The 19,899-nt window shown below is 34.5% G+C and overlaps 2 protein-coding genes and 1 non-coding gene across 8 annotated transcripts in view; 1 reads left to right on the top strand and 2 right to left on the bottom strand.

Moving 5' to 3' along the window:
* The window catches only part of LOC136348342 (netrin receptor UNC5B-like), a 256,866-nt gene that overhangs the window by 49,931 nt on the left and 187,036 nt on the right, over positions 1 to 19,899 (top strand). For 4 of the 6 annotated variants that reach the window (XM_066299091.1, XM_066299130.1, XM_066299081.1 and 1 more), the window contains one exon: positions 16,829 to 17,029. In XM_066299091.1, the coding sequence (XP_066155188.1) occupies positions 16,948 to 17,029 (82 nt within the window). In that variant the 5' untranslated portion in view covers positions 16,829 to 16,947. Of the gene's footprint in view, positions 1 to 5,161; positions 5,216 to 7,241; positions 7,334 to 16,828; positions 17,030 to 19,899 lie in introns of those variants that run through there. The other 2 variants (XM_066299110.1, XM_066299121.1) reach the window with 2 other exon arrangements.
* Positions 4,885 to 4,957, bottom strand: TRNAK-UUU (transfer RNA lysine (anticodon UUU)). The gene has a single exon. It is a non-coding gene; the product is annotated as a tRNA-Lys (tRNA).
* LOC136347095 (jerky protein homolog-like) lies at positions 10,265 to 12,238 on the bottom strand. Its single transcript, XM_066296781.1, has 2 exons — positions 11,154 to 12,238; positions 10,265 to 11,091 (listed from the first exon to the last, which is right to left on the bottom strand). The coding sequence occupies exons 1-2, from the start codon at positions 11,454 to 11,456 to the stop codon at positions 10,309 to 10,311; spliced, it is 1,086 nt and encodes a 361-aa protein (XP_066152878.1). The 5' UTR covers positions 11,457 to 12,238; the 3' UTR covers positions 10,265 to 10,308.

Below are 19,899 nucleotides of genomic sequence, written 5' to 3'. Positions count from 1 at the left end.
ATAAAATATCAGCAAAAACGATTAAAATCACCTTTTGTGGTTTTTGTTTAAATTCTACAAGACCAACGTACAAAAGTAAAAAATAAAAGCTTGGCCACGCGGAAGAGCAAATTACCTTTCAACCCGAGTAGAACGCAACTCCTCTTCCAATTTAAACATTTTAGTGTTTACATGGTTCCAGGGGTTCATGGTTCTATGGTTTTCAGGGGAAGAGAGATGAAATATCGCAAATGACTTTTCTACCAAATAATGTTCCCCTCCCTATCAAAGTTGAGGTTTTAACGTTTTTTTTTACAAATAACAAAAAAGGCATTCAGATTAGGGTGAACTCTTTATCCTGGGACACCCTGTATATACTTATACCATCTCAGTAGTTTTTCGACAATTTCGGTTTTTTTTAGATATTTTTATGGACGTTCTACATTTTTCACGTCGTGCAGCTGGACAAGTTCGCCCTCATTAAGTAATCCTGTATATTTTACCATTTTTAAGATCCCAGCGATTTGAGAAATTTGGAACGCATCGTACGTAGATCCGATCAATCTCGTCTCGATCAGTCGACCAATGCGGAGGTCACTTTATTATTATTTTTTTTCGCCATAAAAATACTAGAAGTAATAAACAGAGGATTTAGGTTGTTACTCCTAACCGTACTTTTAAAATGTAATTATTTTTTGTTCTCGCGTTAATGGAGTATTGTATTCGGCCATAACGGCCATAAGCACGTGCCTATGTATATTATTGCTGCATGCCTTTTGTAATGAGAAAGTTCAGTGGCTCTATTTTCGAATTTCATTATTTTCTTTGTCGGGTTATGTCACGGTTACGCAAAAGACGCACATTCGGAGAAGGAAAAGTGGCATTTCTTTTATTATTTCAACTAACTTGGCGTGTTATTTTTTCCACTTAGCGGTCCCAGAAATAACGACACGAACCGAAACTCTTTTCTCTTTCCCGTTGTTCTTTTTGTTACTTTGTCGGAATCGGGAGTTAAAATAAACAAAATCCGAAACCTGACGTCTGGCAGTGTAGGAATGAAATATCACGAACTTCCACTTCGGTGATCTATTAAATTTCACTTCAGGCAGGTAACAGTTTCCATTTGTTGATTAAGTTTTGCTTTCTACGCCTTCGAATTGCTCGATAATAATGTAATGTTATTGTCAACAAGCAAACTTCCTTTACGACAACATTTTTCACCCCAAACCTCATTTCGGCTCAATACTTCCGGCCAAATTTGCAAGACGCGCCGTGAATCCTGAATCCTGGAAAATTTATTCCTGGCATGTCGAATTAAAGGTGAAACAGGCGAGTTCTTCACGAATCACGATACAAATCGTTCTAGATTTGGGCATTCCGAGCACGTCTCACTTTCTGATAGTTTTAAGATGCAATAAATTCTAAATCATAAGCCCGTTTACACAGGACAGGCTTGGGGGTATTTTTGTTATTAATTTTTTGTCTTACCAGAATTTCGAAAAAATAATTCGAGATTAAAAAATTGAGCGGCATTCTTAATCTCAGTGTACTCATGTCAAAACTGGGCACTCCGCTTTCGAAAAAGGAAGGTTTGAATTACACCTTAGATTGAAATTTGCATGGAAAGACTGTTCTCTATTTATAAAGCGAGTATTCTTTGCATAAATTGAGCTTGTTTTACCCCCTTGCCGTACTCCTATGATTATTTGAAGAGCAGGAATATCACGTAAATTATCCTTGATAATGTCTGCATTAATTGCTTAGTTTTATAGAATATTTTCGAATTGAATACAGATGTTTCGAAATTATTGGTACGTTCACGTTACCCCTCGTTAATTGAAGCAAAAGTTTTTCGGAGAAATTTTATTGATTTTTCAGGAATTCATTGATTTCACGAAGTCCTTAGTTTTCCGCTGTATAGCTTGTGTTTAGCAGAACTCTCAGTTTTTCACAAAGATTTGGAATTATTCAGATTTCGACGGACGTTTGAGATCCTGACGGTCGGTTGGCACCCGGAAGAACTGAAAAGCATTTATTTACCAGCATTTTTTAACTGCTTAATTTTATATAGATATAAAAATTTATTTGCTCTTTTACATTGGGTTTAAAATGCTTTCTTAGGGTTTTCGGTTATTATAACTTTAAAAGTTTTGCATTATCAACATTTCGTGAAAAGATGAATCTCATTCTTGATTTCCAACAGAAAATGGCTCTTTTTAGATGATCAAGTCTCTTCACGTTGTTCTATCATTGGACAGAGAGCTAGATCTCTTACTGAATGTAATGAGGTTTTGTTTATGTCCTCAGTTTTTAAAACATTTTTGGCAATTTATATTTTATTAATAGCGTCAGGGTTCGATAATAATGTCCAATTTTCTCCCAGAATCGGGCAGTTTTCATCTGATGAATATTCTTCATCGTAATCTACATGGATAGAAAATTTCATGTTTTTTTTGGCTGTGTTTAAAATGTTCGTAAGAAACTAATTTTTCAATATAAGATCTAAAATTGTTTTTATTCTTTGAACATATCTGAGATTCGCGACTAATAGAAGCATTTAAAATTTTGAAAATTCCTAATAGCAATAAAAAAATTCTGCATAGTTTTTTTTTCGGACGAACGAATCCCTCACACGTACCTAGGGGTAGATGGACTAATGGAATTGCACACTACTCACAATTAAAACTAACTGAGAATAATATTTGCCCTTTGCTAAGAGCTCGAATGAATGCTAATACCTTTCGGTGTCAAATTTATCGCCGAAACGTGAAGTAGAATCTGGGAAAAAATGATTATAAAAACCAAAAATTAGCATTAACGTTCGATCATTGTATCTACTTTAACTTTTTCGTTTATAACTTTATTATATGTGTTGGTCGTTCCAAGCAGTTGGTTCTTTATGACTTTTTATGGGTCCAAAGTTGACCTCTTGTTCAAGCATAGGTAACCAAGTATTAATCAGGTTTAGAGAACAAGAGGCCACACACCTGTTTTTATGAAGTAAAATATGTGCATTTCTTTTTTATTTTGCGCTTCTCTGAAAATGGCTCCATTCTGTGACCACGATCAAAGGCTTGCTGGCATATATTTGACTTATAAAATTCTCTATTTTAAATGAATGTAAATTTGGTATTTTTCATACGTCTTTTGTAAAAGTTTGGCGATTTCGTCAATGCAGAACATCTCACGTTCACAAGATATTTTATGACATGCTTTCTGTGGTAAATTTCGTTTGATAGTAAAATATTCGATGCGATCGGTATTTTTCACCTTTTCTTTCAGTGCGTGTCTCACTATTTTCAATTTCGTTTTGTTGGTACCTATCCGCTTAGTGCAATTTTATATCCGACTCAATCGCTCTATTCCGTTACTGAGTGACATTTCGAGATTGCTTTTTTCGCTGCGCCATCAAACAGTTTATTGAACCCCAGACCATTTAAATGATTTCTTCGTTTCACTTTCTCATCAGCTGTAATCGCAGGTCCGTCCCTGGCCTTGATTTTAAATTACGGGTAATATCCTCTATTACAAGTCTTAAACTCCACTTCACCAGGTCTCACGATAATATCGGTAATTACAGTAAAATTCGACTCGTTTTGCATGTACGGCTCTCATAAACCCGGCGAAAAAATCAAATGGGGGAGCGATGCGGATGATGGGTCAATAATTTGTAGTTGTAAATACTGTTTAAAATATCCGCTATTTATGGGGCCTAATTGATTTCGATGCGCCGCGTCCGACCCACGCCCATGCCTTATTCATCTTCCATAGATGGTCGCTAAACGTCTCTACATGGAAGTTTGTGCGATGTTAGATTAGAAGATCGTGTTTGTCTTGTCGACTACTTTCCTGATGCGTTTGGGCGTAATGATTCAGACGTCTGACGAAATAAAAATCAAGAGCTGTAAAATCTCTTATCAGAAATCTATCAAATACAATAAAACCCCAATTTCTCCAACCCTTTGTGACGAAGCTTGACTATATGTATAGAAGATTTCGATGCGAGCTGGGAATGACAAACAAAGCCACCCATGGTAGGTCTGCCAGATAACGATCGCCATTCAAAATAGAATGTAACGGACAATGAGGGGTTGACAGGGTCATCTGATAGGATTCTTTCGGGTAATTTTTTGGCTTGTCAGTTTCCAGTCTTCGGATAATAAATAACAATTCTAGTGCTCAGTGAACGTATCATGCATATAATCATGATTTATCGGCAAACGGCCTAATGGACTCAAATCCGTCGTTCTATTAAAACTGGAGCTGATAGCTAATTGAAACAACATATCAAAACGAGAAAACTGGTGATTACACGTTTTATATTTTATTACTGCGGCCCTGTCAGGAGCTCGTAAAAACTAATACAAACCGAGTAAAAAATATTTTTATCATCAGGGGATTTATTTTTACACATTTAACAGGAAGTGCAGGATATAAATCTAACCTTTGGATGTTACGGAGGATTAATAAATCAGAGGCTGTTCGTTCGAGATGTCAACTAAATAAATTTTCCCGCTAATTCAAAGAGATTGATTTTAATGGATTTAGTGAGGGCCTCAAATATTTGCCAATGTTAACGTCCACTTAGAAATAATTATCCAAAGGAACATGTGTGGTTACTTAATACCTTGTTCTTCAAATTGTCGAGTCGAATTTGTTTTTCTAAGAAAATCTAGCCAATGGCGCCACTTGTGCCGCTTTAACACCATGTGTTGATGTTATCATAGCGTCTTTCACATTGACCTCAATCGGAGTAATTTATTATCTTTTTGTAGAAACCTCGTTTTGATTCATTTCAGCAAGCAAAAAATTATTTAAAAAAATTTAATTTATTAACAAAATAAAGAACATAACTTAAATAGTTCTTAACCTAGTAAATTTGATATAAAATTGAAAAAAAAATTTCGCCCGAGCAGGGACTTGAACCCTGGACCCTTGGATTAAAAGTCCAATGCTCTACCGACTGAGCTACCCGGGCAGATGACTATAATACGCGCTCGGTTCATTTCTTCCGACGCGCCGGTAAATAAAGACCCACTCTCTGATAAGACAAACTGTAAGAACCTCGGCTTTTAAGTGGGGCCCCATTGTGTGGTCCGTGTAACACATTCTAATGTAAACACTGTCATTTTTACGATTTCTTTTTATTTTCACAGCTGACGGTGATAGGGCGCCAACCTACTCGTGTTTCTCAAACACGCATCAATTTAAGAGGTTTTAGATTTTACACAAACAGGTTAGTTCAATGGGAATTTTTATGCAGCGAAAATATGAGTAAATCTAGATTTTTATTTTGATGTGAAAAACTGAAAAGAAAAAATCTAAGAAGTTCACCATCCTCTGATAGGAAGTTTATTATCATAATTAAAAAACCCTATAAGTGTGACTATTATAGTATGGTCGTTAGCCAAGTACAATGCCAGCTTTGTATACGAGGTCTTGCAAAATGTTATTCAGGAAATTTTATATCAGATTCCACATCGAAAAGAGCTTTCTTTATTCAAAAAAATGGTTCTATTTAATATGCTGACAATACTCAGAATAATACTTTCTTGTTTTTGTGTCAGATCCCATTTTATTTCTCCGAGTATTTTGTGCTTCAAACCTAAAGTGACTTATAAAGTATCAAGTCTAACTGAGATATATCATATTGTCTATTTCCAGAAAGCTGTATCAAAGATGGCTAAAACCACGAAATCGTTATTTATTAATCTATTTTCAAATTTGAAAAGTTAAATAAAATGGTTGAGCGTGCTCCGATAATTTGTCTGTAAACAGTATTTGCAAATACGTTCGTACATACATTCGCAAATAACAAATTTTTTTTTTTCATTTTGATGTAGGGTTTTTCGACTTTTCCTTAATATTTAATAGAACCATAATAATTACAAAAAGTATCCATGTGGATGACATTACAATATCAGTGAAATTCAGTACAGTAGGGTAGAATTAAATAAGAAAACATTTTAAAATGTTTAAACGAACATCAAAGTTTAAAATTTATCATTTATTGTTTTATACATTTTTTTTATTTCATAAAATATTTTTTTCTGACAAATTGATTATCGCTCATTTGTCAAAATTTAGCATAAAAATTATGAGTCATTCTGTGTATTATGACAGTTTGTTCCAATTTCGATCCTTAGCACACACACAACTTTTTTTTGAGATCACTATCTCAAAAAATGTTTAAAGTGCAGATCATGGAAATCGAAACAAGAATGCGCAATTTTGAGATGATTATTATGTTTTTGGTTTTAACTTAAAAAATTTATTTATAATTCTTCCTAGCACACGTTGAACAAAATTGAAAATTAATTTTGAAAACAAATTGAAATATGCTATTTTCTTTCTATTATTTCATTTTTACCGAGAAACTGGATAGTTTGATTTGGGTTCAGGGTAATTTGCGGACATAGACCACTGTTTGTGGAGACCCGTAGTCAGACTTCAGAACAATTAGCAAATATTTTATTTTACACTGCAAAACAGCTTGAGATGACTCGCTGACGAAACTACATATAGGAAATCGTCAAAAGTAGTCAGCTACAGCTGTATAAGAGCATGGGAACGAAATCCAACCAACGTGAATTAAAATGGAGAACGGTTTCGTAACATTTATGGTAACTCTAGCACGGGCCAAATTATGACTTTACAGTCCGGCACGTTGTATTCGACCAGTGAACAAGTACGTAAAAACTTTATAATGTAACTTAATACAGGTCAATTTAGTGGTAAATGGCAGAGTTTGAAGAATAGTCTTTAAGTATCTTCAGCTATATGATTCCAAAATAGCAAACACAAATAGTGGGACTCCCTCTCCCCTTTTGGAACAATTGACCATTGAATCATCTCTTAGTGTTACCGTGAAAGCGTAAAGTCGGGTATCCACTGACCTAAATCTGTTGTTAATCCCGCTGTTATGAACTCTTGTATGATTGTTTATTGTTTATTGCTATATCTTCAAGACGTCTAATTACAGAATCACTCTTCCTCTCGCATTGATTACGAAAAAAATGTACCCGTAATTAAAGCAGAGGCATGAAACCCATTTATAAATCGTTGTTTTTGCAATTTCAATTAAAAATAACGACCAATTATCGCATAAAAACGGTCATCGGGAGAAAGTAAGTGTAACAGATATGAACAATAAATCAGCGATATCTCGGTCATTATCTAGCTGCAACAATTTATTTATCCATTATGCGACTTTTTTATAATTTTAGTTTTAGTTGGTGCTTTCATTGGGACACACACATACACAGGCGGAAAATTGTTTTAAAAAAATCCCGTTGTTTCGATATTAAATTAAGTTGATCCAAGCTTTCAAGATAACCCTAGATGTCTTACTCATGTAAGCAAGCTCATAGGACAATATTAATTATTTCTGTCACTGTAAACAATACCTCGTTTATTAAATTCATTAACAATTCATTATTAATGTGACACTTAATTATTGTAAAATCCCTGCATAAGGCTTTTGCCTGGTGGTACCAAGAAAGCCTATACAATTTTACGCCCCCTAGCATTACATAAGGTCAAGAATTACCATTTTAGTGGATCAATAAATCGATCCACTACAATGAAAACGACCGGGTTTACATAAATAATCAGTACTTTGGGTGCTTTGTATTCGCTCACTCTTTCGATACAATAGATGATTTACAATTACTATGTATATTTTTATATGCAAATTTTTATTTATTATGCTAAGGTTCCATGCCGATGCTCTGACGTCCTTTAATGTCCAGTTTCCACGCAACCCGTTCATTATTAATTCATTTTGCGCTCTCATTTTGTTCGACAACCTCTTTTTTAATGTTTCATTAGCATCATCAACTAAAACGTAATTTCATTAAAAGCATCCCCGTAAACGTGATCGCTCAATTTAATCGCTGAACGTAAATTGATTTAATTTTATTTAACACTGGAGAATCGTACTGGAACAGATAAGTCGCGAGTTTAATGATCTAAAGGACATTTTATTTTCCCTTTAAGGGCATTAGCGTTTATTGTAGCTCGTGTAGTGGATTCCGTTTTTAGTATTAGACGCCTCGGTCTAGTGGCAATAAAGGACGATCCAAGTAGGAGAAAAATTTTTAAATCCGATTGAGCTGAACTGTAATGTTGCTACTTCAATGAGGTTTGTTTTTCTGACGTGTCGGCATCAAGATGAATGGCTTTGAAATCTGCTGTGCTTCTTCATACGAGGGGCACCAAGACCAAGAGTTATTTTGAACCATCGTTCAAATTTAGCAAATTCGCTACATCGACGTTCATCAGGAACTTTCCGTGCTAAATGTGGCGAACAACAAAGCTCCGTGCTTGGCATGGTCTTTATGCAGATGTTGCAACCATCTTTAATGTAACAATTGACAATAATTAGTAAATTACAAATCAGAAGTGCGCAGTTTGCTCGTGCAATTACTAAATTCCTCCTGCCATCGCGGTACAGCTTTGTTTGCTAATGGTAACGTTACACTTTGATGACATTTCAGGTTACTGTACGCTGAATTTCGCTCCCATCGGGATAATTGAACTTAAATACGGGTAATTGTCAATCAGTGTAATTACACGACCGCGCATCGTCTAAAATGCCTTTAAAAGTTATTAAAAATAATTGCAACACAAATATCTTAAACAAGGCTATAAGACTTGTCCCATAAGAACGTAGGTTCGCAATTAAAATAATAACACATCCCAGACACGGATCGTTCCGTTTATGACCGGTCATTATGAAAGCGTTTTATTGCAAAACGGTCACTAATTGATTATCCAGGCCAGCTCTATCAAAGCCTGACCTGGAATTTGTCAAAATATCTGCAGCTTTTTTTATTCCTTCGTAGATGGTCATTTTCACTCAATTATCGCCAACATAAAAGTTTGTCTCTAATAAAACGCTATGGGGATATAGAGGTTTTGTCGCCTCAATTTTATGAACGTGTCTGTAAATAGAAGACGAGCTTGTTGCGGTGTCAGGATTACCCAAAATTTTGGGATTATGATTCGTTGTCAAATCAAAATCTGCGCGAAATTAAGATCAAAATGTTTCAAAATATGAATGTCCAATACGATTTGACTAATTAGACGAAATCTTCAAGAACGTCACAGTTGCAGAAGGTAAAATATACTAAATGCAGCCCTGGACTAAACACAGGAACTACCCAGCTGAAACGTTTAGACCTTCGGTACTGTTAAGTGCGTTTTAATGTAGTAAACGTTCTTTTTTTCTTTCTTTAAACTGCCACTTAGATAAACAGGAATGTTAAAATGGAATTTATCTTTCGTGTTAGTTTGGAAATAAAACTAGTTGCCTTTAAATTTAACGTCAGGATGTAATTTCGTCTGAAGAATCATTTTTTCGAATAGTTTGTACAACCCTCACGATAACTAATCTTAAGAGCCGAAGTACAATTAAATTCTAATTGATTCCTTGAAACTGCACTTGGTGTGCCAACGCTCGTGAGGTCCTTAAGTAATTTTTTTTTCAATTTGGTGAACCTTTACAGCACCAAATTATAAAATCTAGTAGTTTTTTCCTAGTATTTTTAGCATTTCTGTTGTTGATTTTTAACTAAATTCAATTTCATATGCGCCTTCTTCTACGGGATTAAAATACGTGTTTTTTACAAATTGTAATGACTCTTATAGAGCTTAATGTACAAGTTATTAGTGTATCGTAATGTTTTAAGCCCAAACAAGTATCAGAAATAACTTCGTTCACTTCTACTATTTGCATGCTGTGCGAACAAATTTTTTCATTGTTTATGTACTATTTAACCTAACTCGTTTCGCATTTTTCACTAAATTTATACCTGTTTTTCTCAAAAACCAATCGATAGATTTTGAACTCAATACCTCTCAACTCAACCTCTTATTTGAGGTGTCACTTAACCCATGCTTCAATTTTGAAAAATCGGCCCTTTTGCGCCAGCGATGGCGTAAGCAACATTTTAAAAAATAAACGAACGTCAAAAGATAGTATTTTTTTTGTTGGGCGTACAAATAGTATACTGCTAAATCGTTCATGTATCGCAGTCTTGTAAGATCCAGAAATTTTCAAATTTAGATTTCCCATTTGTTTTTTTTTCTAGTTGTTTTTTAATTTCAGATGTTAGTTTTGCGCTAGTTCTTCCTCCTTTAAATAGAATTATACAGCAGACGTTCGATAATGTGAACTAATTAAAACCAAGTGTGGTTCACATTATCGAAATGTTTCCATTAGCGAACGTAATTTAAAAATTCAAAGATTTATTGAAAGAAACGTTTAATACTAACATACCTATAAAAAATTAACAAATATTCTTTTATTGTAGTAATAAGTAGTTATTAATTAGAAGAAAAATAATCAGCAATTTTAGTCTGCGTAAATTTGCGATTAGCATTATCTTCCAATGCCTGAGCCCGTAATTTACGAAGAACTAAAATATCCGCGTATGACACTTCTTTTCTTTCAGCCCAATCTAAAGCTTCATTAAATATATGTACAGCTTGGGCATCAGTCACCAAACTTTTTGCTTCAATGGAATCGTCTTCATCATTCTCACTGTTCTCATCTTTAGTAGCATCATTCGTTAGTTTGTCCTCGTTCCAAATATTAATATCAGCTGAGGTACAAACAGTGTTAGGATTCACTACTTTCAATAAATTAACAACATCCAATGATGCACTATTGACAATAGAGTCAACGCTGGATAGCAAACGTTCTCTAATTACACTTAAGGGAACATTCTCTTCTTCATTATCTTCATCATTGGTACTAAACAGCTTATTCCAACATTTTGCAATAGTTTCCTGATTAAGTTCACTCCAGGCCATATGTAAATCTGTGACAGCTTCTCTTAATGTTACTTTTTTTAAAGCATCAGATATGTTTTGAGGATTCTTAGACAAAACAGATGAAAGTAAAAACTTTCGATAGTACAGTTTTGTTAGTCTTATTATATTCTGGTCCATTGGTTGAATTATTGATGTTACGTTAGGAGGCATGTACATAACAAAAATTGACCCATCTCTGCTCCTCAGTTGTTGTTCTGGAGGATGACATGGTGCATTATCCAATAGTAATAACGCTTTTATTGGAAGCTTCTGTTCTTTTAGGAAATTTTTTACCTACAAATTGAAAAACATCTTTAAATTATGCACAGATCATTTGTGTTTGTTTATTGTTATACCTGAGGAACAAAGCGCTTATGAAACCATTTCAGGAATATACCGCTAGTCATCCAGGCGGTTTTTGAACAGTCATAATCAACAGGAACTTTAAAATTTTTAAATGATCGTGGATTTTGTGCTTTTCCTATTACCAATGGTTTTATCTTGTGTGAACCATTAGCATTAGTACAGGCCAAAAACGTTATTCGTTGTTTTTCTGTTTTTATACCCGGAGCAGATTTTTCATATGATGCAGCGTAAGTTTTCTCTGGTAACATTTTCCAATAAAGACCACTTTCATCTGCGTTGTAAATTTGTTCCATTCTTAAATCTAACTCTTTAATGATTTTTATCAATTTTTCTTTAAATGGTTGTACTAATTATGGTTGTGCTGATAATTTTTCACCAGATATAGATAACAGTCGAATTCCATATCTTCCTTTGAATCGTTGCAGCCAGCCATCACTAGCAACGAAATTTTCAGTTTCTTTCAGTTTTTGATTTAACAATTTAGCTCTCTCTTTAAGTATTTCGCCACTAATTGGAACATGATTTTCCCGCTGTTGTAAAAACCACTTATACAGAGAATTTTCCATTTTGGGTGCCTTTGCATTTTTTAAAGTTCTTCTATTTCCCGGTCCTCCAAATGTATTGCACGTTCTTTGTAAAAGTTGTCTTTTCATGCGCTTAATTTTGCAAATTGTTGCTTTTGATACACCATATTTTTTTGCTAATTGTGTTACTCCAGCGCCTAATGAAACTTCTTCTATAATTTTCACTTTCTCACTTAATTTTAAACATTTTCTTTTATACGACATGGATGCCATGATCGTAAAAATGTATTAACGCATGCAATGTATTGGTTGTTATAACGTATGTATAAACGTGTTCTAAACACCATCTACGACTGGCTTGGTTTGCCAGGTTTGTCGTACTTTCTTGCAAAGGTGAATCCCCAACATAAATCGGCGATTCACCGTCGCAAAAAGTTGTTTACGTCATCGAGCGTATACATTGTTTACATTATCGCGTGTTCCGTTTGATGCTATAGAACGAAGTATGTGTTTACATTAGCGCAAGTTTTAGTTATCCCATATTTACGTTATCGAGCGTCTGCTGTATATTAATTATTATTAAATACATTATGCGTAACAATTCCTACAATAACAGTCAGTCGTGGATCGATTGGCGCCCTTCTTTCTTCTCTCCATATCGACTTAAATTGGTCGCATCTTTAATACGAAGACCGACAATGGCTCTAATAAGAACTAAAACAAACTGCGCTAGATCACATACCCTTCACATAAGTCTGCACCCTTGTCAGTTTTATTGACCGAAGGAACGTACTTTTGATTCTTTTCCGGTCGCTGAAGAGTCTTAACTAATGGAAATATCGGGTGAGACACACGTACAGAATATCTTGCAGACCTGCCGGATTGTCTTAGGTGGTCTTAGTTTATTTAGAGCAGATTATCATGCTTGAGGAAGGAATACTTTCAAATCAAGCCTAGGGGCTAATTCAGAGATTCAGAGCAGGAAGCTTGATTGTTTCATCCTCAATTGCTATTAACAGCATTGAACGGAAGTGTTTCAGTCAAGAAGAGACAACTTTGCGAATTGCTTCCTTTCGCAAATGCTCTTCCATTTTTAATTGTTTTTCTTGTAAAGCTTTTGTTTCATAAAAAAAAAAACTTTTTGAAGGCTCTAGTGTCTCCGACGTTGCTTAAACGCGATTTTTTCCGATACCTCATCCACAGCTTCTTCTCTTTAAGAAACGTCCAACACATCGACATCGCCCAAATGGTGCCCACACATGCACTGTCTCACAGCTACAAAGGGCCCAAATAACACCGATTGGAAGTATTTATTGCTCCGGTTAAATAATGGAGTTATTTTTAGTTGGTCCCTGTTTTATCGTAAACTTTTTATTAGTCGACTTTCAGCTGTTTGGAAAACAGGGCTGGGCTTGAAGGGGGAAAAGTTTGTATTGTCGAGCCCTCGGCTAGGGCCGCTCTCAAAACAGTTTAAAAGAGCTCTCGGCAGATAAAACGACTTTTAGCGGTGTCAAGTTCTAAGCTTTTAAGATTCCTCTCGTTTAATAGTCCTTAAACATCGATTTGCTTTAAGTGATACCTTGGCCACTTGACCACCGACCGTTAACGGAAATATAAATATTTATGAATCGGCTAAGAGCCAGTTTTTCATGTAAGCGTTAACTTTAATTTTCTGGTTTAACTTCTGCTATCGTTTTTTCATTTCTTGTCGTCGCATCAAACAATGCCGTCGCCAGTTGAAATCGCTACATGAATTTGCTTTAAAAGATCAAAAGGGTTCCTTTCGGACAATTATTAATGTTGTTTCCAGTGGATTTATTGATTTTAATGGCCATTAAGCTCTGTCGGCCGCATAAATCGATCCGTCCGGTTCCGAGACAATTTCGTATGTAAATGTCCACTTTTCGGGGGGGAGATGGCCAGCTTCACCGGTGGCCTCCCATTTCAAATGGGACGTTCACCCAAAGGAATTTTCCCGACATAAACAGAGCCTCCCTCAATCATCGATAACTGCAATCGCGGGCATTAAAATAAATCAGACCTCATTTCGCAGTTTATTTACCGAGCTTAAAAACAATCGCAAATACTTTCTCATTTGCTTTGTGAAGAATTGTATATACAGGGTGGTTATAAGGTATTTGCACAAACTTTAAACTGTCAGCTATATCACTAAGACTAAACTACTTTTACAAATAAGATAATAACATTTGCGATAATTGCTGAAAAAATACAATTGCCGCCTACTGCAATGCACGCATCAATTCGCCTTATCATTGACATAATAATTAGGATATACCTGGCATACGATTCAAGTATCCTGTTTCTTAGATTTTCTTCGTTTTGGACTGGTGTTTTGTAAACTAGGGACTTCAAGTGACCCCACTGAAAATAATCCAAAGGGTTCAAGTCTGGTGATCTTGGAGGCGTTTTTTTAAGCCCTGTACCTGTAGAACCAAGCCGATACAGATCCATGTTTATATGAACTTTGTATCTTAAAATCAGTAAAAAATTCACTTTTTAAAGTTTGTATAACTACTTAATGCACACCTTGTATAGAGCGCTATCTCGAGCAATAAAACGATTTTTTTCAGTTGAAAAAAAAACGTGACAAAATTAGGTGAAACATTGCCAGCAGGCCGGGTATTGTTTACACATTAACGAGGTGTGAACATAAATTAAAAAAATGTGTTTATGAAGTTATGTAAATTCCACGTCTACACCTTCTGGTTTACTGACAAAAATGGGACATTAGAGGGGCGCGGAATGAAAATAACGTGAACCTTATGGCGCTCAATTTGACTTTCAAATCGGGCCTAGGTAAAGAGACAATGGAAAATTTGCATAGTGATACTGATGTGTGCACTGTCCAATATATTGCCTATTAAACAGTATCGCTAAAATTTAGACATAATGCAGGTGACTAACATGAAGAAGTCGTAACACATAAGGGACGTGTTGGAAGTAATAAGTCAGCGTAGGCAGGGAGATTTAAAATTCAGGTTTCTCATGGTCATTCAAGAAAAAAAATTCAGATTAGTTCAGGTTATGAATATGGGTTCGAAAATTCTTAATTTTCGAGTTGCTGTGAAGGTTAAAAATTTCACAATCTTAAATCTTTCTTCACGTCAACTCGTACAGTTCTTTAGATATTTATTTCATTTCATAAATACATGTTAAACTTTAGGGTCTGCACAGTGAGGCATCTTATATCGTGATGAAAATACATTGACTCATATTTTTTCGGTAGTTGAAAATCTTTCATTGCGATTGAATCTTTTTTGTTTTACATCACCGATGGTTCATTTGATGGTATTTAACTCTGCTCTGAAGTTAAAAGTTCTTCCCAACGTTATTAAGTTTAGGTAATAAGGTTGACAGGATAAGTGAGGTTCAGAAAGTCCGTGTTCTAGTGTCCGTTTTAACTTCTGAGATAGGATTTTCTTGGATATTTATTTTCTCGATTTCGCGACTGTAAAGTGAGAACCAATCGTTTTTCAGATTTAAGCTCTGTTTTCTCTGGAACGCAATTGTAATACATGTAATCGTGCATCGATTCGAAAAAAAAAAACATTTCTCTGGTCTATACTAACGAGATGAAATAGGAAGACTTTAGTACTTAAAAATATTTGCGATTGAGTAATTTCATTTCAGAAATTAAGAAATGTCGCTAACAAAAAAGTTAAAGCAACATTAGCTTAGAGGACCCTCTGCATGTGACGCCCCTGATTAAAATCTGCAATTATTAACACAAAATCGATTAATTAGTTATTGCGAAAAAACACCTTTAAAGTTTCCCCCTTTAAGGGACCCTAGCATCTTTAAGAAGCCATTTTTGGCGTACGTTTATAAGATTTTTTAAATCATTTTAATCTCTAGAATCACCTCCCGAAATTTTTCAAAGTTATTTCCGGCCTCTTCATGTGCAGCGAATGCACTGGCATGACACACATCTAACATCAGAATTATGTATGTGAAATGCCGGCAATTATTTGCTACAGATCATCGGTCTCAAATATATTAAGAAGTTTCCAGAGCGCTGTTCCAATCATGCGATTTGGAGCACGCATTCATCATCGAAAGATGTGGTAAACAGACGTGAATTGCCCCTAATAATTCAGATTCTAATTCTGATTTTTTCCAGATCTTTAGATCATAAAAAAAATCCTGGAATTCCGGGAAAAAGACCATCACGATTTGGAATTTTATTTATAAACATAAAAATAGGATTACAATAAAGTTCTGACGCTTCTGAGGTTTTTGTTGGTGGCAATGACACGTTTCAATTTCTTAATCATACGTTTTTGTTTCGACTTAAAATCGTGAAGAAGTTGTCTCCACTTTATTGCCGCAGCTATGACATTCCACCTGGGTAGAGCACTTATTCAAATTATGTACCGTAAACCCCCACATTTCAAGACCGTAAAAACGTGGATATGTTTCCGCGTTATGAATAGAGTCTTTTGTAAATATAAATAATAACGTAACTATAAATTACGAGGCTGCAGGAAGCTTTAAAAGGTGGCAGCTTTAGTGCGCCTCTTCGAAGATAAAGCAACGAGACAAATGCACCGCTATTTTGTTTACAAATTGCAAATAAGACGTGTTTGTGCGTTGGAAATTTTCATTAATATTCATACCCCCCTCGAAAAATTATAAGCGCGCCTCTGAGTTATTACACATGTAAACTTCGATTGAGATTCTATTAAATACAGTTTTACTGCCAAGAAGTGGGTAATAAATCAGGTAAAAATGATGTTTGTTTAATAAAGCCAGGCCATAATGGTTTGATATACGAGGAGTCGTAAAGTGTATTTTGCTTTGGGTTAAATGATGGGGAATGTCGAGTCACCCCACTGGTCTTGACGTGGCAGATTCCGAGGCATCGAAATAAATGACTGAAGAAATTTCGAACAGGAAAAAATGCATCCCTAAATATGTTGTTACGAAGATTGATAGTGGGTTCTGAATAAATCATAACTCCATGTGGTCTTTAAGGCTGTCAGCGTCTCACCCCGGGAGCAAGAGAATTTTCTAATTCTTATCAGCCTATAGATCTACATTTATTATAAACAGATGTTCCCTTTAATTTAGGCTTAACACAAGCTCATTAACCCGAAAGCTGAAAATTCCTTCTCTTCCAGATCAACAGTTAACGAGGGCCCCGTATCAAGTCATGTGACAGGGAGACAAGCGAACGTCGCCGCTAGTGATGCCTAGCGCACCCCTTAGAGTGTAGCTGTCCGGGACACCCCCTGTAACCATGGCGTTCCGCTCCCCTGGTCTGTCATTCGGGACGTTAATAATGGTGCTTTTTTGGGGGGTAGTTCGCGCCAACGATCAAGGTTTGTATTATTAAAATTTTCTTCTTAGAGATGTAAAAATGTCTCTTTGGACACGACGACGACGTCGAGGGGGGAAATTTAAGTTATCGTCGTCCTTCTTAAGGGGGGACATGCGACGCACTTTACGGGATGAGGATGTAATTCGATATGTTGCTTTTTGTTATGTAGGATGCGAATAGAGGCAATATTCGAATGGAAAAATTATATAGAATTTCTCAGAATAAAAATTGTACTTTAGACCTTGAACTAAAAAATATGTAGTAAAGAATCGGAAGTTTCCTTTTGAGTTTTCCAAGCTGATTTATATAATCTAGTAAATTTATAATAGTTTCGTGTCTATTTAGGCTTTTGTGTTCCTCATTACTTGATTATCCATTTCTTTATCTTGGTCTTGGAAATTGTCTCTTCCTCCAAGCGATTTCATTTCCTCCTTTTACTTTTCCAGTTTATGTGCTTGGATTTACTTGGCGACGTTTTCCACCTTTAACTACCTATTCTCTGTCTGTTTCTATTTATTCATTCTTTTGGCGAGAATTTAATCTCTTTTTCTTATTATTTTTTCATGATATTTTCTCACTCTCCTGAAACAGTATTTCAAGATACCTTCAAGGGGTTCTGATTTTATTTTTTATATTTTTAGTGGAACTTTTTTATGTTTTTTTTTGTCCCACCATTTGTCACTTAATTATTTTCTTTTTCTCTTTCTAGTATTTTCCCTCTATTTTATTTATATTCTCTACAATTTAAATCATTACGTATCTTTTCTTGGAAACCCATCCAATAACAAATTGGTGCTTCAATTTGTTTTTGAACTATTCAATTACTTGAATTGATATACTTCAAGTACTGTTTTTTCTTGGGAAATACGTTTTTCTAGAGAAGGGATTGTTGAAGCCCTTTAGGTAATTCTTCGTTTAAATTCTTACAAAAATATATTTATAGTCTTACTTTACCAACTTCTTTTCTGAATTTCTGTTATTAAAAAAGTAAAGAATTGGTAAAACTGATTCAGGTAAAATTGACTTCAGTATTAGAGAAATGTTATACAGTAGTCTCAAAAATGGAAAATGTGGATTATATACCAAAAAAATATGAGGTATTCCATTTAAAATATTAGTAACAGACGTTTAAAGAAGAATTCAATTCCTGAAATTCTATTATTTTATTTTTCTTTAACATCTTGCGCTTCTGAATTCAATAAGTTTTATTAGAGATGCCAAGAGTGTATTCACGTAGCTCTCAGTATACTAGATGGACTACAAATAAATTTAATTTGTCACTATTAAGGCTAATATCTACTACGTAAATACAAAGTTCATTTTTATAATTTGACAAGTTACCCTGACTTTATTGTAGAAGCTAGGAAAAAGTCGTTTATATAAGAGTTTTATAAATTAACGTTTATTTTTGTGATATGATATTAGCAAAAACAAATGAATATCTGAACCCGAAAAAATCTGAAGTAAAGTTTTTTTTTTAATAGGATCTCCTATATATTGATGCTTTTTTTAGTTTCGCTAATGGATTATGTTTCAAAAATATATAATATGTCAAGGTTTGCTCCAGTAGTTTTCCATATTCAATTTACATGAAGTATGGAAAAAAACGAGGCATGCTGTTAGGCCAAGCATATCGCAAGCAGCAATGAGTGGTCAGAAGCGAAACAAAAAAAAGTAAGACGTGAAAGTATTATTTGTTACTTTTAAGTAACATTAGTTTATTTATTACTAATTGTTCAATTATCAAAAAAATATAAAGTAATGTTTAACGAAGAGGAAAATTTCAAAGTTGTTCGTTTATAGTTTACAAAAATAATAAGAATGTTAATGCAGTTCGGGCCATTTACGCTCCTTTTTATCCCCATACAAGCTTCCTCTATCCTCTTAAAGGAGCATCTCCGCAGAATGTAATAGAAATAAGAAATTATTTAAACAAGAGGTATGAAGTTTCGATAGCCAAAGCAAGAACTATTGTGTGGCCTCCAAATAGCCCAGATCTAACCCCGATGGATAGTTTTTTATGAGGCTACTTGAAAACTATAACAATAATGCAGATTTTAATAAAATAAGAGATAAAGATGAACAGTGCACATAAACTACAAATGAAAAAAATTCTGATTTTATTACACATACGATTTTGAAACTTAACACACATTATATTATATGAAGTGTATATACAGTACTGGAGTTCATATTGAACATTTGTGATTTTTTTGTTTCTTTTTTTGTCAACTTCACTAATTTGAGGAAATAGGTTTAATCATAGGTCAATGTGGTGTTAACGCTGACAAGTTTTTATTTTATTTTAAGGATTTAACACATTTTAACCCATCGTTTGTGGCTGCATCTGTTGATCTGTCTGTCATAGGGCCGTAAAGGCGCACCCCATCTTCTCGATTGAAATATATCGAAAAGTATTGGAGCAAACCTTGATATATTATATATTTTTGAAAAGGGGCAAATTGTCGGAATGTAAATATGCATTAATATGTACAGCAGTAGCCAAAAATAAATAGAAAAACAGAATTTTTTAATTAAATTATGCATTTGTTAATCGATGTATTTCTTATGAATGTATGTTATTTTGTCGCAAAATACATTATAAGAAATACTAAACAAATGTGGATAAAGTTACTTTATTGTCAATAAAAAAATAAATCTTTGGAATTCATCCAATCAAAAGTAAATAGACAATTTAAAAATGAAAATAAAAATATAACAATTTCCTTCAAATGATTTCAAAAATCAATTGGAACCTTTCCAAAGCACTAATATTTGGTAAAATACCCATTATTGCCAGTGAGTGCCTGACATTGACTCGGCACTGATTAAATCAATTTGTTTAATAATACTGGATCAATATTTTGCCAC

The sequence above is a fragment of the Euwallacea fornicatus genome, chromosome 2 (assembly GCF_040115645.1).
Source record: "Euwallacea fornicatus isolate EFF26 chromosome 2, ASM4011564v1, whole genome shotgun sequence".
In the NCBI taxonomy this organism is placed as follows: domain Eukaryota; kingdom Metazoa; phylum Arthropoda; class Insecta; order Coleoptera; family Curculionidae; genus Euwallacea; species Euwallacea fornicatus.
The sequence above is the reverse complement of the archived record's forward strand: the minus strand, read 5'-3'. Positions and strand labels throughout refer to the sequence as shown.

Excerpts from the sequence above, each read along its gene's own strand:
- LOC136347095 (XM_066296781.1), bottom strand. The coding sequence starts at position 11,456 with ATGGAACAAATTTACAACGCAGATGAAAGTGGTCTTTATTGGAAAATG. Across the intron at positions 11,092-11,153 it reads ATAAGCGCTTTGTTCCTCAG|GTAAAAAATTTCCTAAAAGA; the intron begins GTATAACAATAA and ends TTCAATTTGTAG.